Source organism: Plecotus auritus (assembly GCF_963455305.1).
Source record: "Plecotus auritus genome assembly, chromosome: 8".
In the NCBI taxonomy this organism is placed as follows: domain Eukaryota; kingdom Metazoa; phylum Chordata; class Mammalia; order Chiroptera; family Vespertilionidae; genus Plecotus; species Plecotus auritus.
Window position 1 is genome coordinate 119,754,967 of NC_137782.1, and position 17,858 is coordinate 119,772,824.

The 17,858-nt window shown below is 42.5% G+C and overlaps 1 protein-coding gene across 1 annotated transcript in view; it reads right to left on the bottom strand.

Annotated features, from left to right (window-relative positions):
* Positions 1-417: 417 nt before the first annotated feature.
* Positions 418-17,858, bottom strand: part of KCMF1 (potassium channel modulatory factor 1) — a 62,426-nt gene continuing 44,985 nt past the window's right edge. Inside the window, exons 4-7 of the mRNA XM_080684494.1 lie at positions 12,161-12,282; positions 9,189-9,367; positions 7,066-7,348; positions 418-2,487 (exon numbers count right to left, since the gene is read on the bottom strand). Of these exons, the coding sequence (XP_080540620.1) occupies positions 2,226-2,487; positions 7,066-7,348; positions 9,189-9,367; positions 12,161-12,282 (846 nt within the window). The 3' untranslated portion in view covers positions 418-2,225. The remainder of the gene's footprint in view (positions 2,488-7,065; positions 7,349-9,188; positions 9,368-12,160; positions 12,283-17,858) is intronic.

Consider the following 17,858-nt stretch of genomic DNA (forward strand, 5'->3'; position numbering starts at 1 on the left):
GTGTCTTTCTACCCTAAGATAATACATCATTATTGATTACATACAGGATGAGGTGAGGTATTTGTAAAATAGCTGGTAAAAAATAATTAATATACAGTATTCTACATGAGATGGAATCTTAAGTCTTCTTAAGTGTTCAATTCATCACCTAAATCAAACTGCCCTAAACAAACTTACAGTTGTCTCCTCTAACCATGTTAAAAAAGGAAGGATCTTACATTCCCCCAGAATTTGTGCAGAAAAGGGAAAGCATATAATTGGCAATTTCTATGCCTCACATACAAAGTAATGCATTCACACAAAATCAGGACCTCTCAGTTTAGCATAAGAAGAAAAAAATACTGAATTAGAGATATAAAATCTCTGAGTAATGGTTAGTTAGGCTAGTTCACCAACAGCAAAGAAATTCAAGTGGTCAACAGTCTTGAAAATGCTTTATTGAAATGTGTGACTTATGTGCAGAAGATGGGTTTGAAAAGACCACAGCTTGAAAACTGGGTTTGGAAACGTTTCAACAACCGAGAAAAAGAAAATCACTACTGTACTGGACTTCTAGGATAACCAGAAGCCTGCTGTAAATTCTCCTTTAAAACATTTCCGTCACAGAAACTCAAGGAAAACAAAGCTGTTATATTTGGAAACTGTTGGGAGTCTGAGGTTGCGGAGGAGAGCGACAGTTTTCTAGACAGGTGGGGTGACTTCTTTTTTGGTTACATCTGGATGGACATGGACTTCACAGTTCTCGGAAGAACACCAGAGGGTGTTCAAGTCTGTATGCTCGTTGTGTTGCAGACACAGAGAAATACACAGGAAGGAAGAGGACTAGGGAGAGGAGACTGAGAGAAGGGTTCAGAGATGAGAACTGGAACAAGACATGATTAGGTTATAAATTTATCAGAAGCTGTGCGCACCTTTTTTTAAAAGTCCTACATTTACATTCCAAAAACTGCCCCCCAAACCCCAAACCCGCTGTCCCTGCCTTGGAGCTATTGTGAAAGTCTATGCACAAAAACTGCAACAGAAAATAAAAAAATATCCCGGCCCCTCCAAACCCCAAAAAAGCTGTACATTTTTTTTTTACACATAGGATCAATAATATAGGCATATAGGTGGCATGATTCAATTAAAAGGCTTTACTTTTTATGCCTGAAAAAACCCAATAAATAAAAGGTGCTGAAGATAGCATTAAGAATTTGGTTGTAATATATCGACAAAACCCGGAAAGGCAAATCCACCAAGCTCCCCTGATACTGATCTGTCTCAGCAACTATGAAGCACATACATAAACAACGCAGATATGATTGAGAATGTGAGATTTTCAAAAACAAAGACGACATAATTCAGGTTAATTTTGTTGAACAGCGAACAAATGAAATTCATCTACACCTGAATAAAACATATTTAACAATTGAAAAAAACTTTAAACAACCACAAAAAGTAAAAACTTGAAACAAACATGAGCAGATTTGTTTTAGGGCACACGAGCACCCTGCAGCAGATCCCGACAGTGGCTTTACTGGTGTGTCTTCTACAGATGAGTTACAGAGACAGGCTGAGCTCCACGCGGGAAAGATAATGAACAGGGCGATAGGACAGTCACAAAGGGCGGAGCCGACACCCGCTACAACTCCAAGGTTCCACTGCAGAGCTGGCTTTATGCGTAGGAGGCACACAAAGAAAGGTGATTCAGGCAGACATTATTCAAAAGCTACTTCATCATGTAACTCTTTTGCCTGGTAACCACTGAATAATGTTTGGGAAAGCTTTGGGCTTTTATTTTTAAGTTTTACTCCTTGTATTTAATATTTTAAATAACAAGGGCACTAAAACTCATGCACGCTGCAAAAAACCTCATGCAGTAGTTAAGGTAAACCATCCAAGCAGTTTTTATTCATTAATATTCATAAATACACACAGCAGCTTCATTAGAGATTTCAATTTTCCTCTTCAGTTTGAATGTGGAGTATTAGGAGAGCCTTTTGCATGTCAAGGTACAGGAAGCAGAGGTTGCCCCTGCACTGCTACCTACATTTACCTGCTAGAAGTAAAAATTAGTTAAGTGGAAATGATTATCATATATATTTTCTCTCTTCCTTTTGAATGTACACAATGTAACAAGAGTGACAGACCTGAAATTACAATCACCAAACAAACCCAAGATAGTTGTTGTCCACTTTCATTGGCAAATACAGCACAGAGGACATTGTCTGCGAATTGGGATGTCATCAAAGAGGAGGTGGTGGAGGCTCATTTCCTTTATTACTCTCTTTTAAGTTTAGGTTTTCTAAAGCAACATCTAAAGGCATAATATCTACACAGCCCATAGCACCAAAATCGGCCATCTCCCCCCGTTCATCCTCGTCTGAGGAGGAGCTCTCCTCGCGCACTAAGGTGGACAGAAGGAGCTCTTGAACAAACAGGCTGCGGTCTGCGCGCTCACTTTCCATGGACTGGCGCTCTGCTTCAGACATTTTAGGATCATTCAACCTGTGCAAGTCAAAAAGAAAAGATCTTATTGGACAAATACCAACGGACAAAGACATGGCCAACTTCTGCAATGTCCTGCACTGCAGGCTTTCCCGGTGGCAAAACTCAGAATCTGAGGCACACTACTGGAACACTTTGCTCTAGTTTATCACCGTAATTTTGTTGAAATTCCACACATTTGTAGCAATACTGTTACCTGAGGTGCAATCTATGCTTTAATTAGATTCAGTAAGACAAATACGTTTAGATTTCTCACACTTCCTTCAGAGAAAACTGCAGTGAAAATTGTTCTGAGCAAAACAAACTTTCTAACAGATCAGATGCCTGGGGAAGTAGTGATTTCCTTAACCAGGATTTCACCCGTGGGTAGTAACAATGGGAAATACTGGTATAGTAACCCCGGTCACAAAAAACAAAAGCTGTAGTGATTAGAGTATTTGACTGAAAAATTTCCTAGAAGTTCCCTTGACTTTTCTCTGATTCCATGTAATTCCTCCTGAGATGAAGATATATACAGAAGCCCGAGAGGACAAGAACCACCCCCTCCCACCCCACCCCCCACTCCTCCTACCGAGGACCTAGGAAGCAGGGCTGACCTGAGGTTTAACGGCCCAGAATGCTTATCTGCCTGGAGACAGGACAAATGTTAAGATTGAATTTTTGTAACTAACCTCTTAAATAACTTAAGCAAATTTCTGCTTAATTTCAGTACTGATTTTATTTCTCTACATTTTTAGTAGAGAAAGGAAGCAAAGAAAGAAAGTAGAGAAAGGAAAGCAAGGGAAGAAAGAAAGGAAAACCAGCTGGGGCACTGGAGTCAGGAAAAATAACCATACAGGGAGAAGAGGGCGACAGTGACAGGAGGTGCAGCAGGCACACAGGGCAGAGCTGCTCCCTGAGAGCGGGGTGCACCTGGGGCACAGTGGGGCTACTCCGGGACAGAGCTGCTCCCTGAGAGCCGGGCGCACTGGCAGCACACATGGGCCTGCTCCAGCTCCGCTATAGTGGGACCTGTCCTCTGCTGTCCCACCGATGCTGAGAGGCACAGGACAGGGGCTTCCCAAAGTAACAATGAAGGATAATACTGGGCACTTCCTATAGGTTAGGCTCTGTTTTAAGTGCTTGTTGTATGTAGTATCTCTTTTAACTCCTATGAGTTAAGTCCTGTTATTATCAACATTTTAAAGGAAGAGGAAACTGAAGCAGAGGTTAAATGACGCTCAAAATCTCATAGTTGTCAAGTTCAACACCACTGAATGATTAGATCTATGGCACAGAAAACAAAGGAAAATATCTGAATTTCAGAACTTAAAGAAAGCAAAAGGATGTGGAAAGTAATTACATAAAAAGCCATTAAATCAACATTGAAAGAAAATGACTGAGGATATTTATGGCAAAAAACAAATAAGACTGTCATAAGAGTCCTGGCCCATGTGGCTCAGCTGGTTGAGCGCCGTCCCATGCACCAAGAAAGAGGACACAGTTTGCTTCCCAGTCAGGGCACTTGCCAGGGTGGTGGGCTTGATCCCCCATGGGAGGAGTGCAGGAGGCAGCTGATTGATGTCTCTCTCTCCTGCTCCCTTCCTCCCCTCTCTAAAATCAATAAAAACATTTTAAAAAAAGAGTATCGTAAGTATCAAATGGAATAGAAGACTGAGCAATAGGCTACATATTCTCAATCAAAAACTATAAAAGTATTAAGAATTGAAATACATTCCACACCTTTCGTTTTGGAAAAGGCCTCCAGAAAAGGGGGGTGGGGGGTGGGGGGATGGGGGTGGAGGGGAACAACCCTAAGTCAAAGCCCTTGTAGAAAAATAAAGTATGTATAGAGGAATAACTATATAGTAAGCAGAAAAACTAGAAGCATATAGGCTGAGGCTCCAATCCTTTGGAGATCATGTAATTCCAATATTACTGTTCTGTTATTTTAGGAAATAACTGAAAAAAGTTTCATTCCTGAGAGGTAGCTAAAGTCTGGCACTGGGGCTAGGTTTCTGATGGGCCAGACTGCACCTGGGAAGGAGGATGGAGAAGTAGCCAAACTAGCTGCTCCACCTCCAAGGCTGAAACCTGACATAGGCACTTAATCATTTCTAAAAGTCAACCATTTTGAATCCCAAAAAGTTGTGTTCTCACCATCAGTTTCTGGGCAACACGAACAGAAATTGTCCCTGGCCAAAGAGACCAAAGGTCAGGCTTGAGCTTACACATACCGCAGAATAGCTGTGTGAGCAGAGACCAGGTTTTTGCCTGGAGACAATGCAGCCACTATCCTGGCCTTGAAGAACACAATGCATGTTCATATACTACTTGAAGTTCTGAGAAGTCCAACAGTAAATAAATTATTTCTGTTACTTAGTTTTGCCCAAACTTATTCATTAGGGAAAAAAAAAATGAACATAATTAACTATATATATTCCTTAGAATATATAAAGTTCCAGGGAATATTTTTGGGGAAATACTGCCTTAGGTAAATAGTGATTCAGGAACAAATGATACAATGAAAGATGTGGGAAATGGTCTACAAACTGCAAGGTGCTATGCAATGTACAGCATCAGATGACAGCAGGGGCCTTCAAGAATCGAAGGAAAGCACTCAGAGTCACCACAGCATTCCCTGGGAGCTGGATGTCTAGTGTAGAAAAACTGCAGAGAAAAAACCCACATCAAGCCCAATGAGTCTGGGGCTAACAAAATAACAATGAAAAAAACAAACAATGGGGCAAGGGTAGAAAGATGTCTTTTCTAAAGGGCACTGGCAAGACATTCATTCCACCCACAGGTCAGTGGGCTCTCAGAGGATACAGGCATTTGTAGGTCTCCTTTCTGAGGTAGGAACCTAGATCTGGCAACTTAGAGGTTTGCTGCTGGTCAATCCCTACAGGTAAGTTACATGGCAGTAGGCTGGAGCTATCTGTGGCTCTGTGATTTTTAGTGAAGCAACGTTTTCTGACAATCTAAAGGTAAATTCCCCACTTGAAACTTACTTCTTAGATCCATAACAAATGATAATAATGGGCCCCATTAACTGGGCCTTTACTCTATGCCAGATGCTGAGCCAGACCCTATATATACCGGTATTTCAATTCATCCTGAAAATAATTCTCTCTCAAAACTCATAGAATATTAATGATAACATTGAGGTTTGGAGAAGTTAGTGACTTGCCTAATGTCCAAACTAGTAAGTGCCAAACTGGGGTTCTAGTCAGGGTCCACAAACACTTTCTATTCTGCATCCACAGTACATTATTTACTAGTACAACTCGGTAAATGTGCCAGAGATATGTAAAAGTATGAGATAAAAAACATTTACATAGAAATAATATTTCCTTCTAACATTTGTCACACACATTGCATTTTAGAGACAACTGATGGATTACAGTAGTTTTCTTTTAAAAAAAAAATATTTTCATTGATTTTAGAGCTGAAGGGAGAGGGAAAGATAGAAACATCAATGATCAGAGAGAATCATTGACAAACTGCCTCCTGCACGCCCCCTACTGGGAATCGAGCCCGTAACCCAAGCATGTGCCCTTGACCGGAATCGAACCTGGGACCCTTCAGTCCGATGCTCTATCCACTGAGCCAAGCCGGTGAGGGCTACCGTAGTTTTCTTCTTTATTTTAGTTTTACTTTATTTTCCTCTCTGTTCCATTAAAAGCCCAAATTAGTCCAGATTCACTCTCTGTTGGGCCAAAGTCTACTCATCATTGCTCTTTCTAAACTCCTTTATATTCTTAAAAGTCACAGCAAATGCCTGTGAGGTTTTGGGCACAGGAACATATTCAGTTGCTAAGGGTAGTTTTTAGAAGCAAATACAAATTCTACTCCATCCAGTAGAGCCACTTACTGTGTATACTGAATATTTTTTTACACTGTGATAAACCCTTTTTTAGTGCTTTTGTGTGTGCTGACCATAAGAATTTAAATACCGCTTCTTTACAAAGTCACAGGAGAAAACCATGTTATGAAATCCTCTTTTGTATCTTTTAATATTTCATAGCAGACTGAAAATGGTAATAAAAAGAAATTAATTATAACAAATGTACCTAATACATCCCATATACGTAATGATATGGTGTTTAAATTTTATGGGAAAATTCTTGTTAGATAATGATATGCTGTTAGAACAGGATCACCAGCATTCTTACTTTATCTGAAATAAGAATTATTTTTCATATTCTTAGGGAAATATTAAATATGCAGTTTTGTGTTTTTAAAAGTATTTTTTTATTGATTTCAAAGAGGAAGAGAGAGATAGAAACATCAATGATGAGAATCATTGATCGACTATCTCCTGCATGCCCCTACTGGAGATAAAACCGGCAATCCGGGCTTGTGCCCTGACCAGAAATAGAACTGTGACCTCCTGGTTCATAGGTTGAGGCTCAACCACTGAGCCACACTGGCTAGGCTGAATGTGCAATTCTGATCAGAGACCCATGGGCTTTAATGGTTTGATCAAAGACAGAGTGTTCAAGAACATACATAAGCACAAAAGAGAAAAGATCATTTCAGACCGAGTAGAGCTAATGAAACGCTGCTTCTGAAAAAAAAGGTTAATAAATGAGCTACCTTGTTAAAAGAAACTGGGAATTCTGGAGAGTCTGCTGACTGCTTTCCGTGTTAGCTGGGTTGGGTGTTGCTGTGGACTGTGTGATTGTAGTGGTGACACTGCTTGTGTTAGTGCGCCGGCTTGCATTGCGTGCGGTCTCCAGTTGCTGCCGTGCCGCCTGGGCGTGCTGCCGTTCTAGCTGCAGCTGCATCTGCAGTTGTTGTAACTGAGAAGCGGAAGGGCCAGAAGAATTAAGCTGTCCTCCTGCAGAACGTCTCACTCCTGATAACTGAGATAAAAGCTCTGCCAATGGAAATGAAGATGATTAATGTCTACTTAAATATTGCAGAAAACAAAATGGTGCACTCTTCTGAGGAACATTAAAAAGGAGGGCCCACAGGCAGGTACCCATGGCAACATTTAGTTTCAGTTTGGAACTCAACACTCTTTAGAATACCTTTTGGAGGTAGGAGGTGTTATATGTGGGGAATGCACATATGAATATTAACCCACATGCAATTATTTTTGTTTTAGGCAAAACATAACAGATTGTTGAAGTTATTTGCTTAATGAGCTAATTTAGTTATACTTTCTCTACTTTTTAGTAGATTAAAGTGGTTTATCCTCTAATCCAATCAGAATATAAACCCTCTGCATGAATTCCACCAAAACAAGACACTTCCCAGTTCTTAGAATAGTGCCGGATACATAATAGGCACTCAAACATTTACTCAGTGATTGAATGAATGAATGAATGATCAGAATGAAATCCAAGAGACCTTGCCCACTTGCCTCAGCCTTCCCTCTGGCACTGTCACATGAGAAAGCCAGAGCACCACTGGAGATGCATAGTAAGGCTGATGGGTCCCTGACTGTGCAGCCTCCTTGGTCTATTCCAATCAGCCCGCATTAAGAGCGAGGTGACCTCTGTCCCTGCATCTTCATCTAAGAAGGTGCAGTCATGCCTTCTCCCACCCGGAGGGTCACCTGGAGTTGACAATTGCCTTGTAGACATTCCCAGGCTAGCAAATGTTCTTCTTCATTAAAACTCAGCTGAGAAACTATTTTAAGTTTAGTTTTAGAACCTCGCTATCAAAGATAGCAAGTAAATACTGGGTTCCCTTTGGATAAATAAACATTTTTTAAAATCCAAAACTCAGTTTATTGAATGCATTGCACATCCAATGCCCAAAGCACATCTGGAATGAAGATTTTACATGCATATCTCACATTTTAAAGAACAGTTATGAGTAAAATGGGTCCTAGTTTCTGTCACAGATTTACGCCTGTCAGTGTGTCAGCATGCTCTGCGAGCCACACCATGGCTCCCAGGCACCGTGTGCACACTCCGGCCTGCTCCAGGCCTCCCAGTCTCACTGCCTGTCTGTGCCTGTCAATTTTAGGATACACTTATTTTAAAAAAATTAAATTTACTGAAGTAACATTGGTTAATAACATGATATAAATTCCAGGTGTACAACACAATTCGATATCTGTATACTCTATTGTGTGCACATCCACCCAAAGTCTAATTTCCTCCCATTACCTACAGTGATTTCTGACATTTTATTTTGACTCTCAACTCCTGTGTTCTGTGGCCAGCTTCTAGGTTGGCCATGCACTAAACACTGCAACTTGCTATAAACTCCATGTTCAAATGTTGTTTTCTAGTCAGACTTTCCCAAGCTATTACAACAAGTACTTTTTGGTATGTTTGATACCAACATAGCTCCCAAATCAAAGCAAGAACAGAGAAATTCCTACTTTACTTTCTTGTATGAGAAGAGCTGAATTCTTTAGTCTTGTCAATTAGTTTTCTTATCTGTGTATTTGTGGAGGTTGAACCATGATTCTGGTGGTCTTTTAATTGAACCCTCTTATGATTTTCTTGGGTTTCAATGAAGGTCACAAACAGAACATAGCTATGTCTTACTATCTTATGCCTCTAACTACTTAAAAAAATGCCAGAATAATATGAACATTATGTTGTCTATTTTAAAAATACTTTGTAATTATAAAAATTTGGGGAATTTTGTGAAGGAATATGAGTGTGTTAAGAGGTCAGGACCACAAATTCCACCAAAAAACTTTAAAGGGAGCCCCCTTCCTGGCCATTCCATTTATTAATGTCAAACTAACTTACCAGCTATAGGATCCATGGCTTCCCTATTGCTTGGAGAATATGAACTCTGAGAAGAAGAAAGTCCACCAGTAGAACTGCTAGTAAAGTGCATGTTTGATCTACGAGCACGAGGACCTCCTAGTCCCCGGCCAGGGTGAAACATTCTACGTACGTGTCGAACACCACTCGATTCATCATAACTCCAAAGTTAAGGGGGAAAACCAAGTATTTTACGAATAGGAAAGAAAAAAATCACTTGAGCTCTTGCTAGATAAATGGAGATTTCCTAAATTGTAAGCATTTCAAAATAGCACATTTAATTTAGAGTACAAAATATCACAACTATATCTGTAACTATATAAGGGCTATTAACTCTAAAAAAAAAAAAAAGCCACTCGAATACAAAGCAATGTGAAGTGTATGTATATTGTGTGTGTTCAAAGGGAAAAGCTTCTCCAGGAAGAAAAAATTTCTTCCTGGTTCCAGCTACAATAACCAGAGTAACACCGCCAAACGAAGTGAAAGGCATTGCCTGGTCAGATTGCCCCAGCTGAGACATTCCCTAACCATGCTCTCAGTGCTGAATTTCTTATTTGTTCACAATGAAGTGACCATAACTAAGAAGCATCAGTTTTTAGATCCGTACTAATATATAAGTTAACCAAATCTCATTGTCTGTAATGAGAAAAGAATAGTATGAATAATTTACATTGAGGTGCGAGAGTCCTCTGGGTTACTAGTTTTAAAGCGTTGTCTTTAAGTTCTTCATTGCTGCTGCTCAAAAAAGAAAAAGGTTCTGGAGCTTAGGAGGCTTAGTGAGAAGCCACTCCCTCATGTCAAATTACCAGGTAGCACCTGAAGCCCCTGAAAAATTAGAATGCTTCCAGGATCCCTGCTATGCCAGTATTTTGTTTCTAGAACTTCATGGTAATGCTCATTTGGAATCTAAAATGTAACAAATGCCTTTTGCTACTCTTCCATTTTACATAGTTTAATCTTCTCTTGGTAACCAGAGACTCTTATAAAAATCTCACAGAAATAGATGTAAATGATGTGGGACATTCTAGTGAATGGACACCAACTTCACTAGATGCCCTTGAACTTGCAGGAAAGTTCAGGATAACAGCTTGGTTTTAAATTCCTTGCCTAGCTTCTTCATGGAGATGGAGTGAGCAGGGACCAAGCACAGTCATTCTGGGTACTATTATAGGATTCTTCTACACAAAACGCAAGTGACTCAAAGGCTTAAGTACTTTTGGCCCATTTGGGTTTTCTTATGCTCTTAAAAAAAGGAAAGCATTGCTCTTTTCATGTTGCCTTCAGGGTCCCTCTCTTAGGAGAAAAAGCGTTTCCTCTGTTCACCGAGTACTGGCTCAGCTCAGGCTGACATGCTAATATCTCAGGCTGGGTCCATATCTTTACTTTCCATTGGCTTCCACGTATTTCCCCATAACTCTAAAGGGCCATATTTCCAGTTAGAAAGTTAGGAACTGTGCCAAAACCGGTTTGGCTCAGTGGATAGAGCGTCGGCCTGCGGACTCAAGGGTCCCGGGTTCGATTCCGGTCAAGGGCATGTACCTTGGTTGCGGTCACATCCCCAGTGGGAGGTGTGCAGGAGGCAGCTGATCGATGTTTCTCTCTCATCGATGTTTCTAGCTCTCTATCCCTCTCCCTTCCTCTCTGTAAAATATCAATAAAATATATTAAAAAAAAAAAAAAAAAAGAAAGTTAGGAACTGTGAGCAAGGGATGGGAGAAAGAAAACCAGGAAACCTGTTTATTTCTCAATAGATCAAAGGTTAAATTATGATTGCCAAGAGGCATTCAAAAGAATAAGAATAAAAACTTTAGCCCTAGCTGGTTTGGCTCAGTGGATAAGAGCGTCAGCCTGCGGACTGAAGGGTCCCAGGTTTGATTCCGGTCAAGGGCACATGCTCGGGTTGGGGGCTTGATCACCAGTAGGGGGCGTGATGAAGGCACCCAATCAATGAATCCCTCTCATCTTTGATGTTTCTATCTCTCTCTCTCCCTTCCTCTCTGAAATAAAAAAAATATATTTAAAAAAAAGAATAAAGACTTTATAAGAATAAAGTCTTGTGATTAGTGCTCGAATCACTTCAAAATGGAATGAACACTGACACCTTTACATACAAACTGAACTCTAAATTAATTGATGATAGTTTTAGAAAAAATTCATAACCTGAAACCTGAGCACGGAGTCTACAAAATTAATCACTGGTGGGCTGGTAAACTTCAGGGAGGTCACAGGGAACTACTAGCAACTGCCTTGGGCTGGGCCTGGAAGGGGAAGCAGAAATGAGAGTGGGAAGGGAGTTCAGTGTGCTCTCCTACAGAGTCTGCACAGGAAACGGCTTTCCCTGGAGAAGGGGACTCCAAAGGGAAAACAGCCCCAAGGGCACGTCTGCCCACCATCCCACCTATCGTAGAAGGAGGCAACAGCAAATAGATTTTAATTTGGATTAGCAATTTCCTCTTTTGTATGAAAATACTGTCTTAAATATCTGTTTGTAATAAACTAACAATGATGAGCAAGTCAACTTTCACTTAATGAGCATGATTCATATAAAAGTCAGCAAATAAAAAGAGAAATAAGAAACTGTATCTCAACACTGAATCACTTTTAGGAAAATACCTAATAAACTAAATAAAATAAATTGAAGGTTAGTTTTTCTCTATGAGAATACCGTCCTTAAAAATAATCAAAATGAGCCCTGGCCAGTGTTGCTCAGTGGATAGTGTGTTGGCCTGTGCACCGAAGGGTGGCACGTTTGATTCCTGGTCAAGGGCACACACCTGGGTTGCAGGTACACTTCTGGTCAGAGTGTGTGTGGGAGGCAGCCAGTAGATGTGTCTCTCTCACATGGATGGTTCTCTCTCTCTCTCTCTCTCTGTCTCTCTCTCTCCCCCCGCCCTCCACTCTCTGAAAAGCAATGGAAAAAATATCCTCAGGTGAAGATTAACAACAAAAAAAACCCAAATAAAACAAAGGATATTAAATCTCTAGGGGCTCTGTGTTCAAGTGTCAGATGAGCTGCAAAGTCGTCCGTGACATGATTAGGATCGCCTCCAGGTAATGCTGCACAAATAGGACAAATCTGAAATGAAAAGAAAGCAGATGTAATTAATGAACACTGATCAGACATCTTTCTGAATGACTATCCTATATAATAAAAGGCTAATATGCAAATCAACCAAATGGCGGAACGACCGGTCACTATGACATGCACTGACCACTGGGGGCAGACGCTCAACACAGGAGCTGCCCCCTGGTGGTCAGTGTGCTCCCACAGAGGGAGTGCCACTCAGCCAGAAGCCCTGAGCCAGGCTCATGGCTGGCGAGTGCCATGGTGCGAGATTCTCCCACCTCCGTGGCAGTGGTAAGCTGTCAGTCAGATATTCCTCGAGGGCTTCTGGACTGTGAGAGGGTGTAGGCTGGGCTGAAGGACCCCCCACCCGCCCCTGCGAGTGCACAAATCTCATGCACTGGGCCTCTAGTCCTATATAATAAAACCCTAATATGCAAATCGACCTAATGGTGGAACAGCCGGTCACTATGACACGCACTCACCACCAGAGAACAGACGCTCGACGCAGGAGCTGCTCCCTGGTGGTCAGTGCACTCCCACAGGGGGAGTGCCACTCAGCCAGAAGCCGGGCTCACGGCTGGCAAGTGCAGCGGTGGTGACAGGAGCCTCTCCCACCTCTGTAGCAGTGCTAAGGACCCCTCAGGGGATGTCCGACTGCTGGCTTAGGCCTGCTCCCCAGCGGGCCTAAGCCAGCAGTCGGACATCCCCTGAGGGGTTCTGGACTGCGAGAGGGCACAGGCCGGGCTGAGGGACACCCCACCCCCACTACACCCCCAGTGCACGAATGTTGTGCACTGGGCCTCTAGTTTTACTATAAAGTCTACTGTTACCAAGTTTTAGCCAGGCAAAACACAGCCGATCCTGAACCAGTGAACACATGGGGGCCTGAACAAGAACTGCAGCACATCGTGCTGTCACTCAGAGTGAAAACAGACAGTCCCTCAGGTCAGACACAACAGTTCTAGACAGTTCACACTTGAGCTCTGGTGAGCCTCCCAACAGCTTGGCTGATCCATTTACATGGTCTAGCAAAATGGTTCCATAAAAAATATTTAAAATGTGCTATTTAGTGCACATCATGCCTAAGTCCAGTCTTGAATGGTCAAAACTGGAACATAAGCTTCCCCATAAGCTAGACTTCATGGTCAATCTCCAAATAAGACAGCAAAACTCTTATTATGGTGCAACTGTACAAATTTATATACTTTCAGTGTGATATAAGACAGACAATGATTACTGATCATAGCAAATGTGCTCTATAACTTCATGAATGGGACTTTCAGGGGGGAAATGGGTGGGTGGGGTGGAAGCCCATTTTTAGATCCTTGTTTTCCAGAGGGATGGGAGGTGGGACAAAAGCTTGGGATCAGGGCATGGTCAAGGATTAGAAGACCAACTTCCTTTGGGCCATCAGGCAAGGGATAGAAGGAGGAAGTAGGAATAAAATGGCATATAGGGAGGCAGAGAAGGCTGAATAGGTTAGAAATGTGGCTTCTAAAACAGTGGTTTCAACAAAAGTGGTGAAAGGAGGCAGGAGAGGGGAAGGATAGAAAGAACTCAGACCTTTCAGGGGAGAGGCTTACTCTTTCAGATTATCTAAGAATGGTAGCTAAGCCCTGAAGTAGGAAGAACTTCAATCTCAAAGAACACAGCCATGCATACAGGCCTGTTGGCAAAGGAACAGTCCAAGTTTTAGGTTTGTGCCTCTCTAAGAGAGTTAAGGAGATACGTGATTCATCTTGCCAATACATGCGTCATGTGTTTAAATTCTTTCACCTGGAGAAAATTTGGGGCAATTGGTGACCTCACTGCCTCTTCCAGCAGTGTGGGAAGAGAGTGGCACTGGAGATGAGGCGGCAGTGAAAGGTGAGACTTGGGAGGACAACACTGGACACAGGGAAAAATTGCTCTGATTTCTAGAGCCTAAGTCAACACAAACTGTCTTCTAGAGACTAGAAAGCAGAAGTCCCCTGAGAATATGACTGCTGTGATCCCAGTTCTCCTTGTGCCCTAGCAGCCAGCTGTCCTGATTGTCTGCCAGAGGACTGAGAAATACCCTCAAGAACACCTTAAGCCCTAGCTGGTTTGGCTCAGTGGATAGAGCATTGGCCTGGGGACTGAAGGGTCCTGGGTTCGATTCTGGCCAAGGGCACATGCCTGGGTTGCGGGCTCGATCCCCAGTAGAGGGTGTGCAAAAGGCAGCCGATCAATGATTCTTTCTCATCATTGATGTTTCTATCTCTCTCTCCCTCTCCCTTCCTCTCTGAAATCAATAAAAAAATATGTATTTTTTAAAAAAGAACACCTTAAGACGGTCATGAGAAATAATGCTGAAGCATGACATTGTGCAAAAAAAGTAGGGTGGTCACATGGGATGTGCCTGTGAGGCAAATAGACGGAGATAGAAGCCGTGAGTGTGCATTTCTTAGAAGATGCCAGAAAGGTGGTCAGCCATTTTTTTCTGTCACAGAGAAAAACAATTATATCTGCTCACAAGTTTACACAGTACCAACTCTTTGTTTACTAGGAATTTAGGTTTTACTGTCTGTACCATTCCTGCCTGTGACATCAGGTGATAGTGTCTGATACACATATTTTCCTTTTCACCTATTTCTACCGTGCTTAGCTAGATTATAACCCCTTTGAGGAATGTAGGACAGTATAGTTTGTTTCTTGTTTGGGAACCATGACCAGAGCTTAAAGCAAAAAGACCAACAAGGTTTGGAGGGAAAAAATCCTCCAGTTGTTTAAAAAAACAACAAGCCAGCTTAGATATTTTTGAGACTCTGCATATTCCAACAATTGCATGGTGCTGAACTATGTGGAGTATTATTATCTATAACTAGAGGCCCGGTGCATGAAAATCCATGCACTGGAGGGGGGTCCCTCAGCCCGGCCTGCCTCCTCTCACAGTCTGGGAGCCCTCAGGAGCGGGAGGCGACCTGGCGATCAGGGGAAGGTGACGTCCCCATCACACCTCTGTTGCTGCCACTGCCAGCAGCACAAGCCTCAGCCGACCCTGGTTACCTGAGCCTTGTGCAGCCCAGGACGGCTGGGCAGCCGCCATCTGAGGCTTGCCTGCGCCTCGGGCCGGCCCTGGGCAGCTGGGGAGCTGAGGGGACTCCAGAGGCAGATGTGGGGCGGGCCCGGTCATACCACGTGCCTGCTACCCCAGTGGGGCTGAGGGGACTGGGCACCATCATCTTTGAGGGCGTGGCAGTCAATTAGTATATCCCCTCCTTATTTTCTGTGGGCGCTGCTATCTTTGTGAGGGCATGGTGGTCAGTTAGCATATCCCCTTTATTAGAATAATACAAGGGTAATATGTTAATTAGACTGGACGTCTTCCAGACGTCATTTTGGATGTTCTTCCTGACAAAGCCGGTGCTGGAGGGAAGCCAGCCTGGGTCCCAGGTGCCTGCTGGCGGATGGAGGAGGGAAGCCCAGGTCCTGGGTGCTGGAGGGAAGCCGGTGCCAGCAGCCGGGGAAAGGAAGGCTTACTCTTGCACAAATTTTCATGCATCAGGCCTCTAGTAGTATCATAAGACTGCACAGTTTAAGACTTTTATCTAAAGAAAAAATAACCACCAAAGGAAAAGGCATCTTTTTAGTTTGGCCTTTGGATAAAATCTATGTGCATCTTGACTTGCACAGAGACAGTTGCAGAAGTTTCAGTGCTGAGGATGCATGTAATGCTCCCGGATGAGAAGTCTCTTCAGGAATACACATTCCTGGACGGAAGGCAGAGTGGGAAAGGACAGATTCCAAATGCGCTAAGGATAGTCTAATAGATTGATAATCTCCTACAAACTAGAAAAGCACTCTGAGGTGAGGATATAAAATAGAAAGACAATGAAGATCTTTAACAATGTATATTAGTTTCAGTTCTGTAACTCAAAGTCTTTTAGATTTTGTTGTAGTAAGTGTGCCAAGATGGCAAGATGAAGGTATTCAGAACTGCTTTGTTCAGAGAAAAATAAAACAAGTACTCAAGCTTATGTAGTAACTAGTGATAAAGAATGAACTATCTACATAAGGAATTACTGGAGCAGGAGGATCACCTGGCTTGGCAGCTGGTGTAGAAAAATTAAGAGACTAGAACCAAATGGAAGATGTTGTCACACTCGGGCCAGATGAAGGTAACTCAGATGAGGATTTGGAATTGCTGATGGGACCAGATGCCTGGTCACCTTTTACGTTTTATATACTTAGCAAGCTAATTCATGTTCTAGGATAAGAATTTGGGTAACTTAAGGTTGTATTTTCTTTCTCTTACTTTTTTTAATTCTCACCCGAGAATATTTTTTCCATTGACTTTTTTTTGGGAAAGTGGAGGGAGTGAGAGGGGGAGAGAGAAAAACATCAATATGAGAGAGAGAGAGAGAGAGAGAGAGAGAGAGAGAGAGAGAGAGAGAGAGAGAGAGAGAGAGAGAGAGAGGGAGGCATCAACTGATTGCCTCCTGCACACACCCCACACCCCGAGTGGAGCCTGAGATCGAGCCTACAACCAAGGTACATTACCCTTGACCAGGAATTGAACCCAAGACCCATCGGTCCTCGGGTTGACACTCTAACCCAGGGGTGGGCAAACTTTTTGACTCGAGGGCCACAATGGGTTCTTAAACTGGACCGGAGGGCCGGAACAAAAGCATGGATGGAGTGTTTGTGTGAACTAATATAAATTCAAAGTAAAGGAGCGGAGGGGAGAGCAAGAGAACCCTCCGCTCTTTCGGCTCCGCAGGCTGGATAAAACAGCCGAACGGGCCGGATCCGGCCCGCGGGCCGTAGTTTGCCCACGGCTGCTCTAACCACTGAGAAAACTGGCCAGGGCAGGTTGTACTTTCTGAGAAGTAATGGAGGGAACAAGAAGAAGAAAGAAAAACAAGAGCAAAACGGGGCAGGAGAAACAGGGAAGAGGTGGTGGAGGGAGAGGGGCAGACAGAACACCACCCCAACATTCAGGATCACAAATACTGCTTAGTCTTCAGTGTGTCTTATATCCACATGATGGTTCCTAATCCTTATACAGGACAGCAAAATTCCACACTTATCCTATTGACTTTAAAATTATGAGTTTGTCAACACTAATATTTATTATACTTCTGCCACATGATATAATAATGCCTATTACTTGAACAAGAAAATTTTACATAACAAATTAACTTAAAATTATAACAACTTGTCAACATTAAGGCTTACTGAATTGGCTTAAGTCAGTGTTTCCTAAATTTGACTGCAGATTTTAAAAAATATAGTTTCCCAGGCCCCTTCCTGGAAACTGAGTCTAGGAGTTTCAAGATTCTGTATTTTTGAAAAGGGTCCCAGTTATCTTATAACTGAATAAGTCAGGCAACTACAGCTTCAATATACAATGGACCTGAAAACTAAATATTTACCCTGTGCATGAAACACCAGGTGTTACTGTTATTACCCACTTCCCCCATCCTTACATGCTATCTTTGCTATTGCTCGTCTTCCCCTTTGCTTCACCTTGCCACTGAAGGGCAGCATCAGTCCTGCTTTTTATCTGCAACCCATTTGGAAGCCTTTACCAATGTACTGAGATCCCATGCTTAGAACATAAT